The sequence below is a fragment of the Pelobates fuscus genome, chromosome 10 (genome assembly GCF_036172605.1).
Source record: "Pelobates fuscus isolate aPelFus1 chromosome 10, aPelFus1.pri, whole genome shotgun sequence".
Taxonomy (NCBI): domain Eukaryota; kingdom Metazoa; phylum Chordata; class Amphibia; order Anura; family Pelobatidae; genus Pelobates; species Pelobates fuscus.
Genome location: NC_086326.1, coordinates 24,437,025 through 24,454,761, shown reverse-complemented (window position 1 = coordinate 24,454,761; position 17,737 = coordinate 24,437,025). Strand labels below are relative to the sequence as shown.

At 38.1% G+C, this 17,737-nt stretch overlaps 1 protein-coding gene across 3 annotated transcripts in view; it reads left to right on the top strand.

Annotated features, from left to right (window-relative positions):
* The window catches only part of LGI1 (leucine rich glioma inactivated 1), a 43,436-nt gene extending 31,519 nt beyond the window's left edge, over positions 1–11,917 (top strand). For all 3 annotated transcript variants that reach the window (XM_063433931.1, XM_063433930.1, XM_063433932.1), the window contains 4 exons: positions 1,835–1,906; positions 8,356–8,525; positions 9,245–9,409; positions 10,046–11,917. In XM_063433931.1, the coding sequence (XP_063290001.1) occupies positions 1,835–1,906; positions 8,356–8,525; positions 9,245–9,409; positions 10,046–10,866 (1,228 nt within the window). In that variant the 3' untranslated portion in view covers positions 10,867–11,917. The remainder of the gene's footprint in view (positions 1–1,834; positions 1,907–8,355; positions 8,526–9,244; positions 9,410–10,045) is intronic.
* The last annotated feature ends 5,820 nt before the right edge of the window (positions 11,918–17,737 follow it).

Below are 17,737 nucleotides of genomic sequence, written 5' to 3'. Positions count from 1 at the left end.
TGTAGTTAGTACAGCTCTGTATTAAAAATAAAAGGGCAGTTAATAGGTAGTAAAAATGTACATAAAGACTTGGATCCAAAATAGTAAGATTGCTAGTTATGCAGCACCGGTGGCTAACCTTTGGCAATCCCGATGGTGTTATTAAATTTATCATAATGGCCAGCCAATCAAATGGATGGCTGAGAATCATGAGATGTGCATTCTACCGCAGCTTCAGTACCAATCTATAATGATATAATAGCTAGCCTTTGGCACGCCAGTCTGGCTAAGAGTCATGGGAAAGGAAGTCTCTACTGCTAGAATATTAACTAATCTTAGCTACAACCCTCACTCCCCAAAACTCTACTGAATATATCTGTGATTGAATTGTGACCAATAAATTCTATGACAAATAACTTGGCTCTTATTTCCACATCAGTACATTTTCCTTGTTGTGTTGCGGTGAATAATAACTTGTAATTTTTAATATAGGCCTATTCCTTTATTGGTCAACATTTAAAGATTTGAATGTAGTCACTAAGCTGTTAAATGTGTAGTGGTGGTCCGCAACTCAAATGTGATTTGGCAATGTGGTCCTCTGGTATAAAAAGGGCTGGGAACCACTGTGCTGTGCTGGAGGAATATACAATTGTGTTTTGTCACCAATAAACTGTCATGAAGGTATGCCCTGCTTAGGGTAGTACTACTTCCCATCCATTTGGGTAGGAGTATGATAGTGGCACCATGGATGCTGGGTAGAAGGTAAGTAATGCTTTAAAGAGATATTCTAAGCACCAAAACAACATTAGCGTAATGAAGGAGTTTTGTCTATAGATCGTGTCCCTGCAGTATAACTGCTCAATTCTCTGCCATTTAGGAGTCAAATCACTTTTGTTTCTGTTCAGGCAGCCCCAGTCACACCCCCCCTGGCTGTGACTCACACAGCCTGCATGAAAAAAAACAACTAATTTTCAATCAGATGTGACAGCACAATGTGTTTACTTTTCAGGCTTTCTAAATCTCCTGCTCTGTTAATGGAACTTTAATCTCACACGGGAAGCTATTTACAGAGCAGGAGAGAATATTCTAAATTAAACCTAAACATTCTAAATTAAACCTCCCAAATGGAAGAGAATTGAGCAGCTAGAACACGGGGGAATAATCTATACACGAAAACCACTACATTAAGCTAACATTGTTTTGGTGCTTATAGTGTCCCTTTAAATTCTCCTGCAGCAATAAAAATAAATTATTTATTTCTAGTTTTATACTCATGTTTCAAGCACTTTATTTGATGGCGTTCGGAGATAAGGTAAGATACCAAGTCCAAACCATTCAATAAATCTTTATTTATTATTTTTCACAAATTTATCATATGATATTGCTTGTTCCAAAAGGAAAATGATATGTTTGTATCTGTTTTGCCCTGTGTTCCATCATGAACCTTACAAAGGGTTTTAGTTGATAAAATGTCTTCCTTTGTTCCCTTCATCCCCTGCACTATTTTTCATATAACTATGGACTTAATCCAAATTACCAAAACAGCAGCTTCCAGCTTTGTAGGACATGCAGGTTAAGAATTGTTTAAACGTATGATGATCCTACACTTCCCCCCCTCCCCAAGAAACGCATTAAAATTATAAATAGTTCTGTTTTCCTCTCTCTTTTTTTTTTTATAGAATGTGCTCAGCTATATGTAATTTTATAAGGAAACCATTTTGCTGGTCTGGTGTAATTAAATATGTTTATAATGTATGATATGATATATATTTCTGTCCTTGACATGTCATATTCTTCAACTTTTCCATTGACAGCTTGATCTCTGACTAATCAGTATTCATCATTTATCTTGCAGGAGTCTGGCAAATAATAATCTTCAATCAATCCCAAAAGATGTTTTCAAAGGCTTGGATTCGCTTAGGATTGTGTAAGTGCAATACAAAATAATTTTGCATCCCAAAGCTTAATTGTTTATCAAGTAATGCATTGTATATTTTTCAGGTCTAACGTTACAAAGAATTTATGTAACTGTCCTATAATTAGTAGACTTACTGTGTTATGCCTCATTAGTAGAGCCTCATTAGCTTTGAAATGGATTATATGAGTCTTAAGTCAAGGCCTTAAAACCCATTGAGACCACTTGACAATGTATGTTAATCTTGAGTGATGGATCAGAAGACAACATCAATTTTAAAAAACACCTATTTGAACAAGGACCAATCACACCTTCCCACAGTCCAGATTGGCAACAAGAATTCTAGAGCAAAGTTCTAAAATTGTCACCATGGAAACATTGGAATGCACCTGCAGATAACACCTCTTTAGAACAATACACCAAAATGTCTTGTTAAGAATGTTATTTAAACGGGTAGCACCATAGCCACCCCATCCCATTGGAATGGTTATGGCGTTATAGGCTGCCAGTTCTGGGTCAAGCTATGGCCAAGCTTTTTGACTAAAACCATTTGTCTGCAAAGCACCCAGAGCTTGCGCTCACCCTAGCACTGCCTTTTAAATATGGATGAAATTACTTTTTGGGAATGATACTTACCCCAATAATAATACGGTGAGCAAAGGGATGGCTCACAGGTGCCGCAGGACCACCAGTTTTTGTGACTCTGAACTAGTCCAATGCAGGATTAGGTTTTTATTCTGACTCTAGTAGTTGTTTTTTTTTAAGCTAAGACAAGTGAAACTAGCCATTTGTATTAACTGTTTTTCCACAGTTATGTTTACACCAAATACATATTGAAAGTGTTGTATGGTGCAGCCAAGCCAAAACCTGATTTGGTAGGTACAGACCTAAAATGTCCCCATTATGCTCACTACATAGTTTATGGTCAATGTCAGAGTCTCAAAATACACGATCAGGGTACTAAAGTGACAAAATGAGTTTAAATTGAATGTCAAAATTCAGGCAAAATAACCAATTTAGATTCTGTGTTTAGTTTTTCTATTTTGGCCCTAGGCCACTTCATCTCACTGCCAATTTAACCATTCAAGGTAAAACATTGTTGCTTTACAGAAATAAAAACCAAAGAAAAGACTAACCGGCGCACTACCCCAAATCCCTATGAATATGTAAACAAATTGAGGTTTTTTTTTCACTCCCATGGCCATTAGGTGTAAGTCCACCTGCCACATCAAGGCAAACCTCTTAGATGGGTCCTCCACTAACTATTCACCTTGCTTCCTTGAGCTTTAGGCAAAATATCTGTAATGAGACAGAGAGGGGTATTTTTCTAAACCCCTACATGCTTATTAACCCTTAATAGGGAAGACAGGGGATGAGCGGCAGCACTATAACATGGCTGTGTGATACAAAAGCAAAAAAAAGTCCTTCACTCAGACTCCCACTACTCCTGGGCAACAGCAACAACGTACATGATGTGTTCTATGGTCATTGCTGCCACTTATGTGACTTGCTCATCATGCCCTATGTTAAAAACGAATACATTTTATTTTATTGTTAGAGTGTTTCAGCGGTATCCGTCAGAGTGAGAATTGTATAGAATTCAATATGAATGAAAGGTGAATTTTAAATTTAAGGCTAAAATAGTTGAACTGGAGGCATAGCTGGCTTGAAGAATTGTTCCAGTTAGGCTGTTTGGCCTCAAATATCAAAGTTTAAATTCCCAAAGATTCTCACTTTAATGAATAACCCTATTAGTGTTTAGAATAACGGTCCCTCCAGACAATTGTTGGCCATAAAAAGCACCTTTATTTTGATGCAGCTGCTTTGCCTCCAGTGAGGTTTTCAGTAATGACTTCTGTTAAATCCAATGCTTCTTCCTAAGAAGCATTGGGGACAGAGGGCTCATACGTTGAAAATGCCTCACTTTACCAATCAGGAAAGTATTGAATCCACCGCTTCTCTATGAGAAGCACTAAGAGCGTTCAGCATTATCATGCTGTGTGTGATGACCTTCAGCTTTCTGAAGGTCATTATGAGGTAGCCAAAAAGTCACTGAAGGAGTGCTCTCTGATAAATGTCCAAAAAAAAGGACAGCATCTATGAACCAATTCTTTGAAGGTGAAGTGGTTTTCGGGCTTAGATTTAATGCAAAATGAAATGTAAAAGTGTTATATTTTTTTTTACTTTATTCTGTACCTTAGCTTAGATTAAAGGGTTACTCCAACCTAAAAATATTTGAGTTTTAGTATAGGGGAACTCTTGACATGCTGGTCTACCCTAACTAAAATCAATCAATCAATCAAGCTAAAATATAACTTTGTTCCAGTGCCAAGGCCAAGTTCTTCTGCAGCCTTATCCTTTTCCTCCAACGTCAATCCCCTCTGATGAGGGGAGGACATGGGTAGCACGGAGAGGGTGCTTACATTGGATACCTATTGACAGTACACTGTGCATGCTGATTTCAGGTGTCCAATATGCACAGAAATAACATTAGCCTTCCAGAATAGTTTTTTTTTGGGCTGCTTATGACATGCCAACGATGCTCTGGGAAGTGGAGTTACACCTCCGGCAGCAAAAAGGTTAAACTCTACTTGTGATGCATTTTATGGTGAAACGCTGCACATATAGTCTGCAGGAACCTTGACCAACTGTGTGTATGTGTATATATGCATATATATGTGTGTGCTAACTGAATGGAACTTCATTCCCCTTAGACAGCACTTCGTTAAATAAAAAAGATCATGTGCCACCTCGTGGTGAAGTGAAGAAGTCCATTCCTTCTATTTACTGTAGTAAAATATCAACCACTAATTATTGGTCGGCATTTTGTAAAACTAAAAAGGCAAGGCACAAGATTATGTGGCTAACAAGTTGACATTTATGTTTTAATTGTAGTTTCTGATAATTTCAATTAAATTTGAATTTATAACAAATATTTAAAATTTTGTAATGTGAGAGGTAGTGGTTTTGTTGTCGTCCGTTTTATCAGAAGACAAGTCATTTAATGTTGATGTCGTGTATTTGAATCTTCATGCTCACAAGAAAAAGTAAAACATGTAGTTTTGTTATTTATTTGACATTAAAGAAAGACGAATACTTGACAAACACTCTCTTATCAGTAACATAAACAGAACATGACTTTGACTTTGTAAAGGCACTCTTCCCTTAAGTGAAAAGATTACAGATAAGGATATTTTTTGACATTTAGACTGAATTAAATAATAAATAGACCATTTAACCATTTCACTACTGAGAGCTTTCCTTAAATTAATAAAGGGAAGATGTGTTTGAAAGACTGAATGCATAGTTAGTATGTAGGTCAATGGCTAACTAGAAATCAGCTGGTGTCTTTCAGAATGCAAATTCCAAAAATGTTATCACAATATAAAGTTTTTGACTGTATCATTATGCTCACATAAATCAAATGCAATTGCCAGGCTACCATAGACACCACCAGAGGCCAAACACCTCTCATATTAATGTCAGTCTATGTCTATATAGGCTGTTATTGCAGAGTACACGTATAGGGTGGCATTTACCTAAAACCCAGCAGGCTGCTTTTCAGCGATTGTGTACTTTTGAAACACGTAGGTTTACGTCCATTAGAGCAGGGTCGTCTTCACCTCTTGTATCTGTCAACATTTTTTTTTTTATCTATCAATTACATTTAACCTCACTCCATAATTGTAAAGCGCCAAGGAAATTGTTAGCGCCATGGCGTATAATATAAAGCCTATTTAAACTCAAGCTGATATTGACACATATAAATCTAGGTCATACATCCTATCTGCAGTTTGAGCTCAAACCAGTAATTAGCAACTAACAGGTGAATTTACTGCCGGTTTCTGCCTCTCCACATCTTTCAATTTTATTTATACTTTTGCATGTATTTGTGATGTTTATTTATGTAGTGTTCATAGTTTAGTATTGTTTGTTGTGCATTTGTGGATCCTTGTAAATCATCACAACCTTTAAAATAATTCCTTTCTATTTGATGACAGTAACGTTTCGGTCCCCCTGGTGGTGCTTTGCAGTACTGAGCTTTTAAGCAATGCTTTATAGTAAGAGCCTATTTATGAAATAATACACGCTAGCTAAAATCAGTATTGCAGGATTATAGTTATTCACAATTTACTTTTTTGTTCCATGTTCAGAAAATGCATACTTGCAGGATAAATTTTTTTTTTTACATATCTATAAAATTTTGCCTGTGGTCTAAAAGTTTTTAAACCAAAGAAAAATGACATAACTAGTACTTATCGGAATGAGCAGTATCCCTTGTGCATTCCTAAATGTCTACACTGATCAGCCATAACATTAAAACCACTGACAGGTGAAGTTAATAACGTTGATAATATTGATACAATGGCGGCTCTCAAGGGGTGGGATATATTAGACAGCAAGTGAACAGTCAGTTCTTGAAATTCATGTGTTGGAAGCAGGAAAAATGGGCAAGTGAAAATAGTGACTCTGACAAGGGCCAAATAGTGATGACTAGTCGACTGGGTCAGAGCATCTCCAAATTGGGAAGTCTTGTGTTCCCGGAATGCAGTGGTTAGTACCTACCAAAAGTAGTGCAAGGAAGGAAAAATGGTGAATCGACATCAGGGCCATGGACATCCAAGGCACATTGATTCACATGGGGAGCGAAGGCTAGCCCGTCTGGACTGATCACATAGAACAGCAACGATAGCTCAAATTGCTGAAAAACATAATGCTGGCCATGATAGAAAGGTGTCAGAACGCACAGTGCGGAATTAAATGATTTGCTGTTAATATCTTGGTGCCAGATACCACTGGGCACATTCAGGGGTCTTCTGGAGTCCATGCCTCAATGCATCAGAGCTGCTTTGGCAGCAGGAGGCAGACCTACATGATATTAGGCAAGTGGTTTTAAACTTCTAGGCGAGGCAGACTCATTTTTTGAAAAGATATTACAAGAGAAATTAAACAAGCCAGATATACATGTCTAAAACTGTATCAGATAGTAAGTGGAATAGTAGATATGACATGCATGGAGGATGCTATGCGTGCAACTTAGAGAGCATAGGCACGATATGTATTAAGCACATGGAAATATGCCAGGCGGATCTACAGCTTTAAGCTGCACGCATATATAGAAAAAATGAAAATAAAACGTGACCACTGGTACTGGGTGTCTCATCAAGAACGCACTGTTACTCTGTATAAGAAAACAAAAATGATATAAGACAACATGTCAAGAGTAACATTTAAGTGAAATGGCGGATGCTATAGACATAAGACAGGAAATCTTAGATGGCAGGCCTGGATTCTGCAAAGGTCACCATTATCTCATTCCTAGTACAGGGAGGCCACTGGAACCAGCAGGTGAGTAATGTTGCAGAGTAGGTGTGAGGCAGGGCTTCAGGCTGATGTATAGTCCAGCATCTCTGGGCAATGAACTCAGGAACTTCTGGTGACCGAGTTCCTCCCGTGCATGGAAGTGCAGGAGGGCCTGATGGTCAGTTGCCACTTAATGTGTGCGGTCCTCCTCAGGTGTGGTGATGCATCGTGGCCAAACCCCTAGAGGCCTTTATCCCAGTTGGGCTAACGTGAGGAAGAGCAGGAGTATACACAGATGCTATGTCTGACAGGGGCCCTCTCAGTCCCGCCTTAGGGAAATGTGGTGGTTTCCTTTTCTCCGAATCCCCCTAGCGCTCTGACCAGGTTTCCTGTGTGCACTCCTGTAATACAATAGGACCACTGACTTGTCTAGAAGCGAGGAGGTCAGCCAACTCTCCCCGGCTCCATCCCCAGTAGGCCACAACAGAGTAGACAGTTCCTCGCCAAGGTACAGTCACGATTCAAGTGTCAGAGAGGTCACATGGGAGCCCCCAACATAGATAGAGCTCTTTGGTGAGTGTATTTGCAATTTAACTGGGGTTAGCACTCAAAAATAGTTAAGATTTATAGAAAATGATGCCCAACAACACGTCTGCTCTACATGGAAGCTATGTTCCGCCCCCCACTTTCACTTTAATTAGTACATTTTTTCTCATTCCATCACCTTAATTATCTCTTTTCTTCATCTATTTATTAACTATTACATTAATTTGAGAAAAACAAAACAGTGTGCAAGATCAAGGGACGTTGCTTTAGATGCAAAATGTCTTCTTTATATTTATTAAGTTGTGTTTGATGTCAATGTAATGTATTTTTGACCTTGCGTTCCAAATTACGCGATCTGTCCGTCTCTCTTGATGCCCTTTGTACTTGTTTCCCACTCCTAATAAAAATGTATAAAAACAAGAAATATGTATATAAAATAAAAACATACTTTTTTTTTTCACTGCAAATGTTCTAAGTCTCCTCCTAACATGTAGGAAAAAAAACCCCAAACATTAGGTTATTAATATAAAACAGTATAATGACATTTTAAAACGTAATATTACATAATCATACTTTTCTCATGTTCTAACGGAATGCTTTGTCATTTGTAGAGATCTTCGAGGAAATTCATTTCACTGTGATTGCAAACTGAAGTGGTTAGTAGAGTGGCTGGACAGAACCAATGCGACAGTGGAACAAATTTACTGTGAAAGCCCCCCCGAATATAAAGGGCGTAAAATCAATAGCCTGTCAGCCAAGGATTTTGACTGTATAACCACAGGTATTGCATTTTATATGTTTATTTGCAGGTAACATAAAATTGTGCATTAGTTAGCAGGGGTGGGGTTATTCACTGAAATGTAGATTACAGTAGATTAAAATCTGAATGGGAAAATTAAGTCAGAAATAGGTGATCTAGAACAATTTTCATCCTAGCTATAGTCACAGCTCGGCTATTTTAACCAATAAGATACAGTTCAGAAAAAAATGAATATAACCTTCTATATACTAGATCAGGGATAGGCAACCTTCAGCACTCCAGATGCTTTGGACTACACCTCTCATGATGCTTTGCCAGCATGAAGTCTATAAGAGCATTGTGGGAGATGTAGTCCACAATATCTGGAGTGCCAAAGGTTGCCTACTCTTGTACTAGATTATAATAAACATTTAACTTCTTTGATTTAATGCCTGATAAATGGCATCTCCTATATCTAGAACAAAACAGCAAACCCCAGTAATATGTGTGTGATAATTGTCCTTTTATAGAATTACAGTTATAATTACAAATTCTTTTAGAAAAATATTAAACATTACAGAAAACATGATGACCTGAGGATTTGGTCAAAGATCCATTGATACTTCTAGGCCCTGATAATCGAACAACAAAATACTTACTAGATTACTAACAGGGAATTTAAGAGTTTCTGGACGTTTTTGCTGGTTTCCTGTTGAGAAAATTAAAAGTGGAAAACCTTATGAACTTTCTATGTGTTACAGAATTTGCAGCCTACAAGTCATTACCCTTTCAATCCTTGTCCGTGGATACTTTCACCTACATGAATGATGAATATGTAGTGATTGCTCAACCTTTTACTGGTAAATGTATTTTCTTGGAATGGGACCACGTGGAAATGTCCTTCAGAAATTATGATAACATCACAGGTGGGTATCTATACATTTTGCCACTTCTAAACAGCTTTAAAGAAACCCTTCCACCCCAATATGAACTCAAGCTCATTTAAGTTGTTTTGGCGGCTGGGGTGTCTGAGTTCCGTAATACCTTCAGCGTTTAAACTATTCTGTAATGGTATAACCCCGGAGTTGAGGCTCTGGCGCCCAGCACCTTTGACTTCCGGCTTCCTTATTCTCGGTGTTGAGTATAAGCTGAGCAAACGGTAATAGGCTGAGAGCATCAGATGAAGCTTGCAACCTAAGACTAGCCTTCCATTGAGAGTAATAGCACTATACTATACATTGATAGGCTAAAAGTGTCAACCTAAGTTGAAGTCTATATATTTATGTTATAGCATTAGGTATTAGAGTTGTTATATTTATTATTTCACATGTATACCATAATACATTTGTATTATACAGTTATTTAATTGTATAGATTGAAGGTTCTGTTTTTAGATAACAAATCATTGTAACTGTTAGCTTGTTGTATCAAACTTGTAAAGAATTATGAAAACTGAAGCCCAACAACTGCTGGAAACTAAGTTTGGAAAACAGAAGCACTAGAGTGTCACTGAATTAAATACCTAAAACCCAATCTAATTCTTATTCTTTCTATGCCCATAGGAACATCTACAGTGGTCTGCAAGCCTATAGTGATAGAGAAACAATTATATGTTATTGTGGCTCAATTGTTCGGAGGTTCCCATATTTATAAGAGAGATATTTTTGCAAACAAATTCATCAAGATTCAAGACATTGAAATTCTTAAAATCCGAAAACCAAATGACATTGAAACTTTCAGAATTGAAGACAATTGGTACTTTGTTGTGGCTGACAGCTCAAAAGCTGGTTTTACAACAATCTACAAGTGGAATGGGAATGGATTTTACTCTCACCAGTCGGTTCACGCATGGTACCGTGATACAGATGTGGACTACCTTGAAGTATCCAACAAACCTCATTTGATTCTGTCAAGCAGTTCTCAGCGCCCAATTATTTATCAGTGGAACAAAAAAAATAATGAGTTTTTTAAACATATAGAAATTCCAGACACTGAGGATGTGTATGCAGTCAAGCATTTCGCTATTAAAGATGATGTTTATCTTTGTCTAACCCGATTCATTGGGGATTCCAGAGTGATCAAATGGGAAGGTGGGTCTACATTCCAGGATGTACAAAGGATGCCATCACGGGGATCCATGGTGTTCCAGCCTATCGAGATCAACAGTCATAAATATGCAATTCTTGGGAGTGATTACTCCTTCACTCAAGTCTTTCACTGGGATTCCGAAAAAGGAAAATTTGCTAAATTTCAAGAGCTGAACATACAGGCACCCAGGTCTTTCACTCACGTATCCATTGACAAACGCGATTTCCTTTTTGCTTCAAGTTTCAAGGGAACTACGCAGATATATGAACATGTAATAATTGACCTGAGCGCCTAGCCATCCGTAGTTTAACACTGAAACAATAGACATTATACAATGGACATGATGAACTAAATGCATGGTAACTCTTTCTCTAATCAAACTTCTGGATGACTGGCTTTGAAGGGAATCTGTCAATCAAGCAGTGTTCTGGAGGATCATGCCGAGCTTTGCTTGCCCATGGGGTGAGCTGAGGCTTTTTAAGATTCATTGGAAACTAGTCCACTAATGAAGGTATTATGTATATAAAAAGCCTTTGGCTTTCTCAGACCAAGGCTTTTGGGTGTTATTTAAGGTCGAGGCTCCATGATGAACATAAAATCATTGTGTAAGAAGAACTGCTATAAATGTATACATCTGGAGGGATATTGGTTTATTATCGAAACCAGGAATTGTCATGAATGACCAGGGAATAGCCTATTTAAAGTCAAATGCTGGAATAATAGCGGAGTTTCCAAATGTCTTCAATCTAGCTATTATGTCATAACATTTTCAGTTACCTGGTAAATTTATGGAAATTGCCAGTTTACGGAAAAACCCTGATAATGTTTTTAGATTTAGTAGCCATTTCCCTTAGTGTTGTCACAGACATAACCTCATATGTAAATAAACATAGATCAGAAATAGCAATTGAGTTGGGACTTGTTTTTTAACTCTTCAATTTACGTCTACATTTTGCAAGGTAATATATCAATAAAATAGGCCTTTGTAATGTGAGGAGGGATTACCAAGTGTACACTCCAGCCTTTTCTTGTATATATGTTAATGTTTACTAGCAGTTCTTTTAACACAATAAAGTAATTTTTTAATACACCAGTGGAGGCATTGGTGGAAAGACAGGTTAATATCGAAGTCTAGGGATTCTAGAAAAGAAGCATTACTCGTAAGTTTATAAGTTGTCATGTTTAGTGTTTTTGGGAGGGTTCAAACTTTTTAAAACTTTAATAGTTTTACTGGTCTTTGCATTAACAGTTTGTATATATTGGTGCAATTGCATATGTTCATCTAAAGAGAGAAATATAAATATATGTATACTTTTTCCATTTATTTATTCACCTGTTTAAAATAAAACTGCCAAATAAAATGTTTACATTTTCTGTCTCCCTGGTTTCCCCCGTTTCTTTAAACAGTTAGTTTTTCTCTCAAAGTGCTTTTTGAAGGAAGAACATTTAGAGATGTTTTTAAATAGGCATAGGCATCTTTTTTTTTTTAAATTTAAACTTTACTGTTTATGTTCACCATCGTCTGCTTGGCAGCCTCTGAACAAAAACAGCTGCCTACTCAATCCATGCAGATAGATTTGTGATAGTTCACCCCATAGTGAAGCCATGCAATGTAAACCTACCATGGGTATGAAAGAGCAAGGCTACTAAAGGTGAAAGGTGAGGCAGTATCATTAAAGGGACTGGTTAGGGACATGACTGTCCAGATTGGGGAAGTGGAGGAATATGACAACTTCGGGGACATATCCGTTCATGGAATGAACAAGAGGGGCTTCTGAAAAGGAAGGAGGGCAGGGGACCATTTAATAAACATTGAGTTGGAGTTGTATTGGTCTGGGGCAGCACAAATTGTTTATCACGGAGTAGACTACAATGACTTAAATAGAGAATCCTGGTAACTTATAATTGTGTCGATACACTGTTACATTGTCTAAGATGCTGTAAGAGAGACCATGCATTTTTCAAGATATAATATGTACTGATCAACAACTAATATTTCATTTTTACAGTTGCAACTAAGTACCATAACCACTAGAGCATGCTATAGTGGTTATGGTGCCAGGAGTGCACTGGCACCCCCTTCCTTATCTGTATTTTGGTTTTACTTATCACCAGAGATCTGCTTGGGCACCGCTCCCCACCTCCACTGCATCTTCCAGCCCAACCGAAAAGCTCTCTGTCTGAGCTGAGACTGACAGTGCAGGTCAAATTTTAATTGTATAATTTTGAAACAAATAGTTCTAGTAGAAATATATAATAAATTGTATTTTTGGCATTGATTATAAATGTCATTGTTGCGGAAATTGGAACTCATTTTACTAATTTCAATATTTTTTAAAAAAGGTTCTGTGTTGACATTTCATTACACTTTTATGTATATATGATTCACTTTAGAGTCGTCTGCAAGTCAGCAGTTGCTATATAATGTATCTTTCCCTATTTACATTTGGAGTTACTTGGGTTGAGAGTGAATTGCACAGGATAGGTTTGGAGAAAGGCTGGGCTGGCAGTAAGTGAAAAGTCATATATTCAATCCTAATGGAGATTGGGAGAATGAAAAAGGAAGAACACAGCAGGCATATCACGAGAAGGAGGGCTGGATGGAGAAGATAATCCCAGAAATTGATTCAAAAAAGAACACATCACACAACGGACAAAACTGGGGGTAGTGACAAAAGTAAGTCTTAAACTGGTTAGCAGGAAGGCAGCTCAGATTGTATCTGTCCAGTATAATTCTAAGAATTCTGTGCAGTAGTTGCCCAGTACAGCAAGCCTCTAACACACACCATGGTAACAGATACATAAATCACTGTAGATGAGACATGCTAAACAGCTTTTCATGTACAAATGGCACTCGCATATCTCCTAGCAGCAATATGACAGCGACTGCACCTGCCAAATGGACAAACAACGGAACACACAAATTCTCCTCTAAGGAATAGTTGTTTTGCCCTTCAACAATAAATGTTCGATGGAAAAATCAATCCTCAAAATCTCCATCACCACAATATCATTTCTAATTATTTCCAAAGTATTTATTGCGAAATGAGAATACCAATACCAATACAGTAAATAAATAGAATATTATTTTTGATATTTTTTTTCCCAATTGCTTCCTTTTAACCCCTTAAGGACACATGACATGTGTGACATGTCATGATTCCCTTTTATTCCAGAAGTTTGGTCCTTAAGGGGTTAAAGGACCACTATAGGCACCCAGACCACTTCAGCTCAATGAAGTGGTCTGGGTGCCAGGTCGATTTAGGATTAACCCTTTCTGCTGTATTTGTCTCCATTATAATGTCTCCATTTTTGTGCACAAGAAATTTCTTACTTTAATACACTTTTAGATGTATGTATGCACCACCGTCCCTCGATAGAGAGTTTTGGGTTCCCCTATTGGAGTCTGTTGCAAGTTTTGTAGAAGGCTCCATTATTTTTGGTGGTGACTTTAACGTTGTGCATTGCCCACCTGTGGAATGCTCCAATACCCTGGTGGCCCCCCCTGATATAGACAGTATGGACAAACTGTTTGCTTCATTTGTTCAGGATGCAGGCCTATTTGACATTTGGAGAGCCCAACATCCCTCGGTCAGGGACTACACATTGTCTGCCCCCTCACCACTCCAATTGCACATTGATTTCTTCTTATTTTCTCAGGGAATCCCCCTAGTGCCCTCTTTACTGACACTGGTCCTATCTCCTGTTCAGACCATGCCCCAGTCACCTTGGAAATTAGCATTTCAGCGCTCAATAAGCTCTGGTCCTGGAGGCTAAACTCCCTTCTTTTGAACAACCTAGAGCTTGTGGAATCAATTTACTTTGAAATTAATAATTATTTTAGAGAGAACTTGACCCAGAGGAACCATTGTCTAGTACAGGGGTAGGCAACCTTCGGCACTCCAGATGTTTTGGACTACATTTCCCTTGATGCTTTGTCAGCATTATGGCTGTAAAAGCATTATGGGAGATGTAGTCCAAAACATCTGAAGTGCCGAAGGTTGCCTTCCCCTGGTCTAGTATCTGGGTAGCCCCTAAGGCTGTTATGCAAGGTTTGATTATTAAACATACCTCCCATTATAGGAAGCAAAGAATGGTGGTCCTCTTTTCACTCCAATCCTGACTGCATAAAATTGAGTTCTAATAAAAATCTAATCATTTGGATGCGGCTGGTGAAACTAGACAGGAACTCAGAGCCCTCCTTATGGACTATGCCTGCAGATCCCTTATGAGAACAAGACATTTTTTTTGAATGTGCCAATAAGATGGACATGATTACGAGGAGTGCAGGCCATCCAGACAATTCCAAACATTAAAAATTTAAATAGCAAATTAGTCTCCTCTCCCGCTGGCATTAGAGATGTATTCACTCAGTTTTGCTCTGAAATGTATAATCACTCTCTCTCCCACACCTCAGGTGACTCTGCGTTAACTGGAAAGATTCAATACTTCTTGGATGAACAGTAGTCTTACGTCAGTTGAAAGATGAACAGTTAGATTTTTGCTAAACTCCTGGCCTTCTATGTTAATTTAGCTGTACCTAATCCATCCAGATTTATTCCAGGTAGACAGGCATATGAGTACACCAGGTGAAATAGATGAGCACCAGATGACCTTGCATGGTATGCGTGGACCACCAAAACACCTTTTCTGTTCCTCTATTTGGAAGCGGAGAAGGCATTTGACAAAATCAAATGACCCTTTTTATTTACTTTAGTGAAATACCTCCACTTTATCACGGCTGTAGCAGCTTTGTAGCAGCTTTGTACCACTCACCTAAGGCTCAGATTTCTATCTCAGGAATATCCTTCTCTCCCTTTCTTATTTTAATGGCACCAGACAAGGGTACCCACTGTCGCTCCTATTGTTTGCCTTATCTATCAAGCCGCTCATCTATCACATTGGACAATCTGGTGTTTAAAGTTTTTTATACCAAGTAAGTAATACAGGGATAACTTTATTTTTACCATTACCCAGCCAGCCTCCTCCATCCCTGCACTGTTTTTGGTGCTCCATATGTTTTTATTCCTGGCAGGTTATAAAGTGAATATTGACAAATCCATCACCTTTTTCCTATACGTCCCACAGGAAGATTGTAATCAATTGTCGGAAGACTTTCAGATCCAGCTTACCTCCTCTAACTATTTATTATGTTACGTTTACTTTACCTATTTCAGATGCTCCTGATCCCAGCTGCTGGTTCTGACTTGCTGTCCCTCCAGACTTCTATTAATGACTTTGTTTGGATGAGCTGACGCAGGTGCAGGCATAGCACTCAGTCATAGGACACTGTTAATTGGTCGATCTTAAATCTGACCTTTTTTCTCTTGACTTCTCCCAATTTTTTAATCTGGTTTCTTAAATCCTCCCGTCTCTTTTTTTGTGCACACAATGCCCAGCCATTCTTAACTCTTTGAGAATCTAGGACAAGTACTCAGTAAGATATAACTGAACAGTACCGGCGGTATCTACCAATGGGAAATCACGCTATTAATGGTCAATAATTTGCCGATAAGGTTTACATGAGGACAGTATAGCTGTAATTAGCAAGATAAATGTGTAAAATGTTACTCTGCAATGTTTATTTGCCCCGTCATTTTGAAAAACTCTGTAGAAAGTTTGAACATTGGAACATTTTCTGTGTGAGAGGAAGTACACCCTATTTAATTTTTTTTTAATTATTATTACTTTTTAAATTTCCTTTTAAAATTTTGCACCCCTAAGAATTTTGCACCCCGGGCAACCACTCTTGTGACCCCCATGATGCACCACTGTAGCTTACTACTATTTTGACCTCAAATGTGAAATTTACTTTGAATTCTCACATTAGCCAATAACCCTGGCAGTCACACACTACACACACCGGCTTATTGGGAAACACCGGCCGGCTGTGCTGCTGTGTTTGTATTCCCCTAACATTTATGTAATCGGGAACGAGCACGCACTGTGTGAGGAGACATGCTGAATTAGGTCCTGACTAGGAAATAAACAGCCTCTCAATATCCCTCCTGCCCTGCTAAAGCAGCAACCTTAACCCTTTCTCCCTCTGCAAAGCAGGACATTCTTTCACCTGCCTTACTGTCATAAAAACAGCAAATTAAGTGTTTTTTCAGAAAACAGATAATGAGTTGTCTGCACCCTTTTCCTATTTCAAAACCGCAACTCCTCATAAAATATTTCCTCTCTTTATGGATTCTGACGTTGTAACCTTCTGACGTTCTGACCTTTTCAATCCCACTAGACCAGGGATAGGCAACCTTCGGCTCTGCAGATGTTTTGGACTACACCTCCCATGATGCTTTGCCAGCATTATGTGTGTAAGAGCATTATGGGGGATGTAGTCCACAACATCTGGAGAGCCGAAGGTTGCCTATCCCTGCACTAGACTCACCACAATTAACCAATCTCCAGGCCTCAAAGAGTTAACTCACCTACATGCCATCTCTATGACTGAAAGGGTTAATACATTACCTTTTTCAAAAACATGTCTATGTATTAACCTTTTCCAGGGACACAAGAATCACCCCATCTCTGGGACTGAAAGAGTTCATATAATAATTTAGGTGGCAATCAAACTTTCAATATACTGGTTATATGTGTATTTATTAACCCTTTGTCACATTAAGCTTTTGACTCTCTCTCTATTTACATGTATATATTTATTTGTCTGTGACCACAAATAATATTGTGCAGATGTTTGACCTTTTTTGCATTCGTTACAGCGATTCTTTTCAATATAATCCACACACATAAACTTTGAAATTGAGCATAGATCACCTTGCGGTTCCAGAGATGACACTGGCTGTGTGTAAATCATTTCTGTTGCAAGGTCAGGTAAAATGAGCTGATTCATGTGGAACAGAAAGAGTTAATAAAAGCATTTTAGCCAAACTGGAGAATTTCTCTAAACCAACTATGCTTCCATTTTGGACTAGTTTGGTCAATTTGACATTCACTTTGAATTCACACTTTAGTGAATGTTTAATGAGGGATTGAAGTTAAGTGAAAATGGAGCAGACAAATGACTGTTGAAAAATACTGAACTGTCTATTTAATGATTATAATGGAAATGAAAAGATTCCCTGGTTTGTAGGATGAGTATGGGTTAATATTGTTTTACAGCAGAGCTAGTAGAGACAGACATAGCTGGTTTATTGACCTGCCAG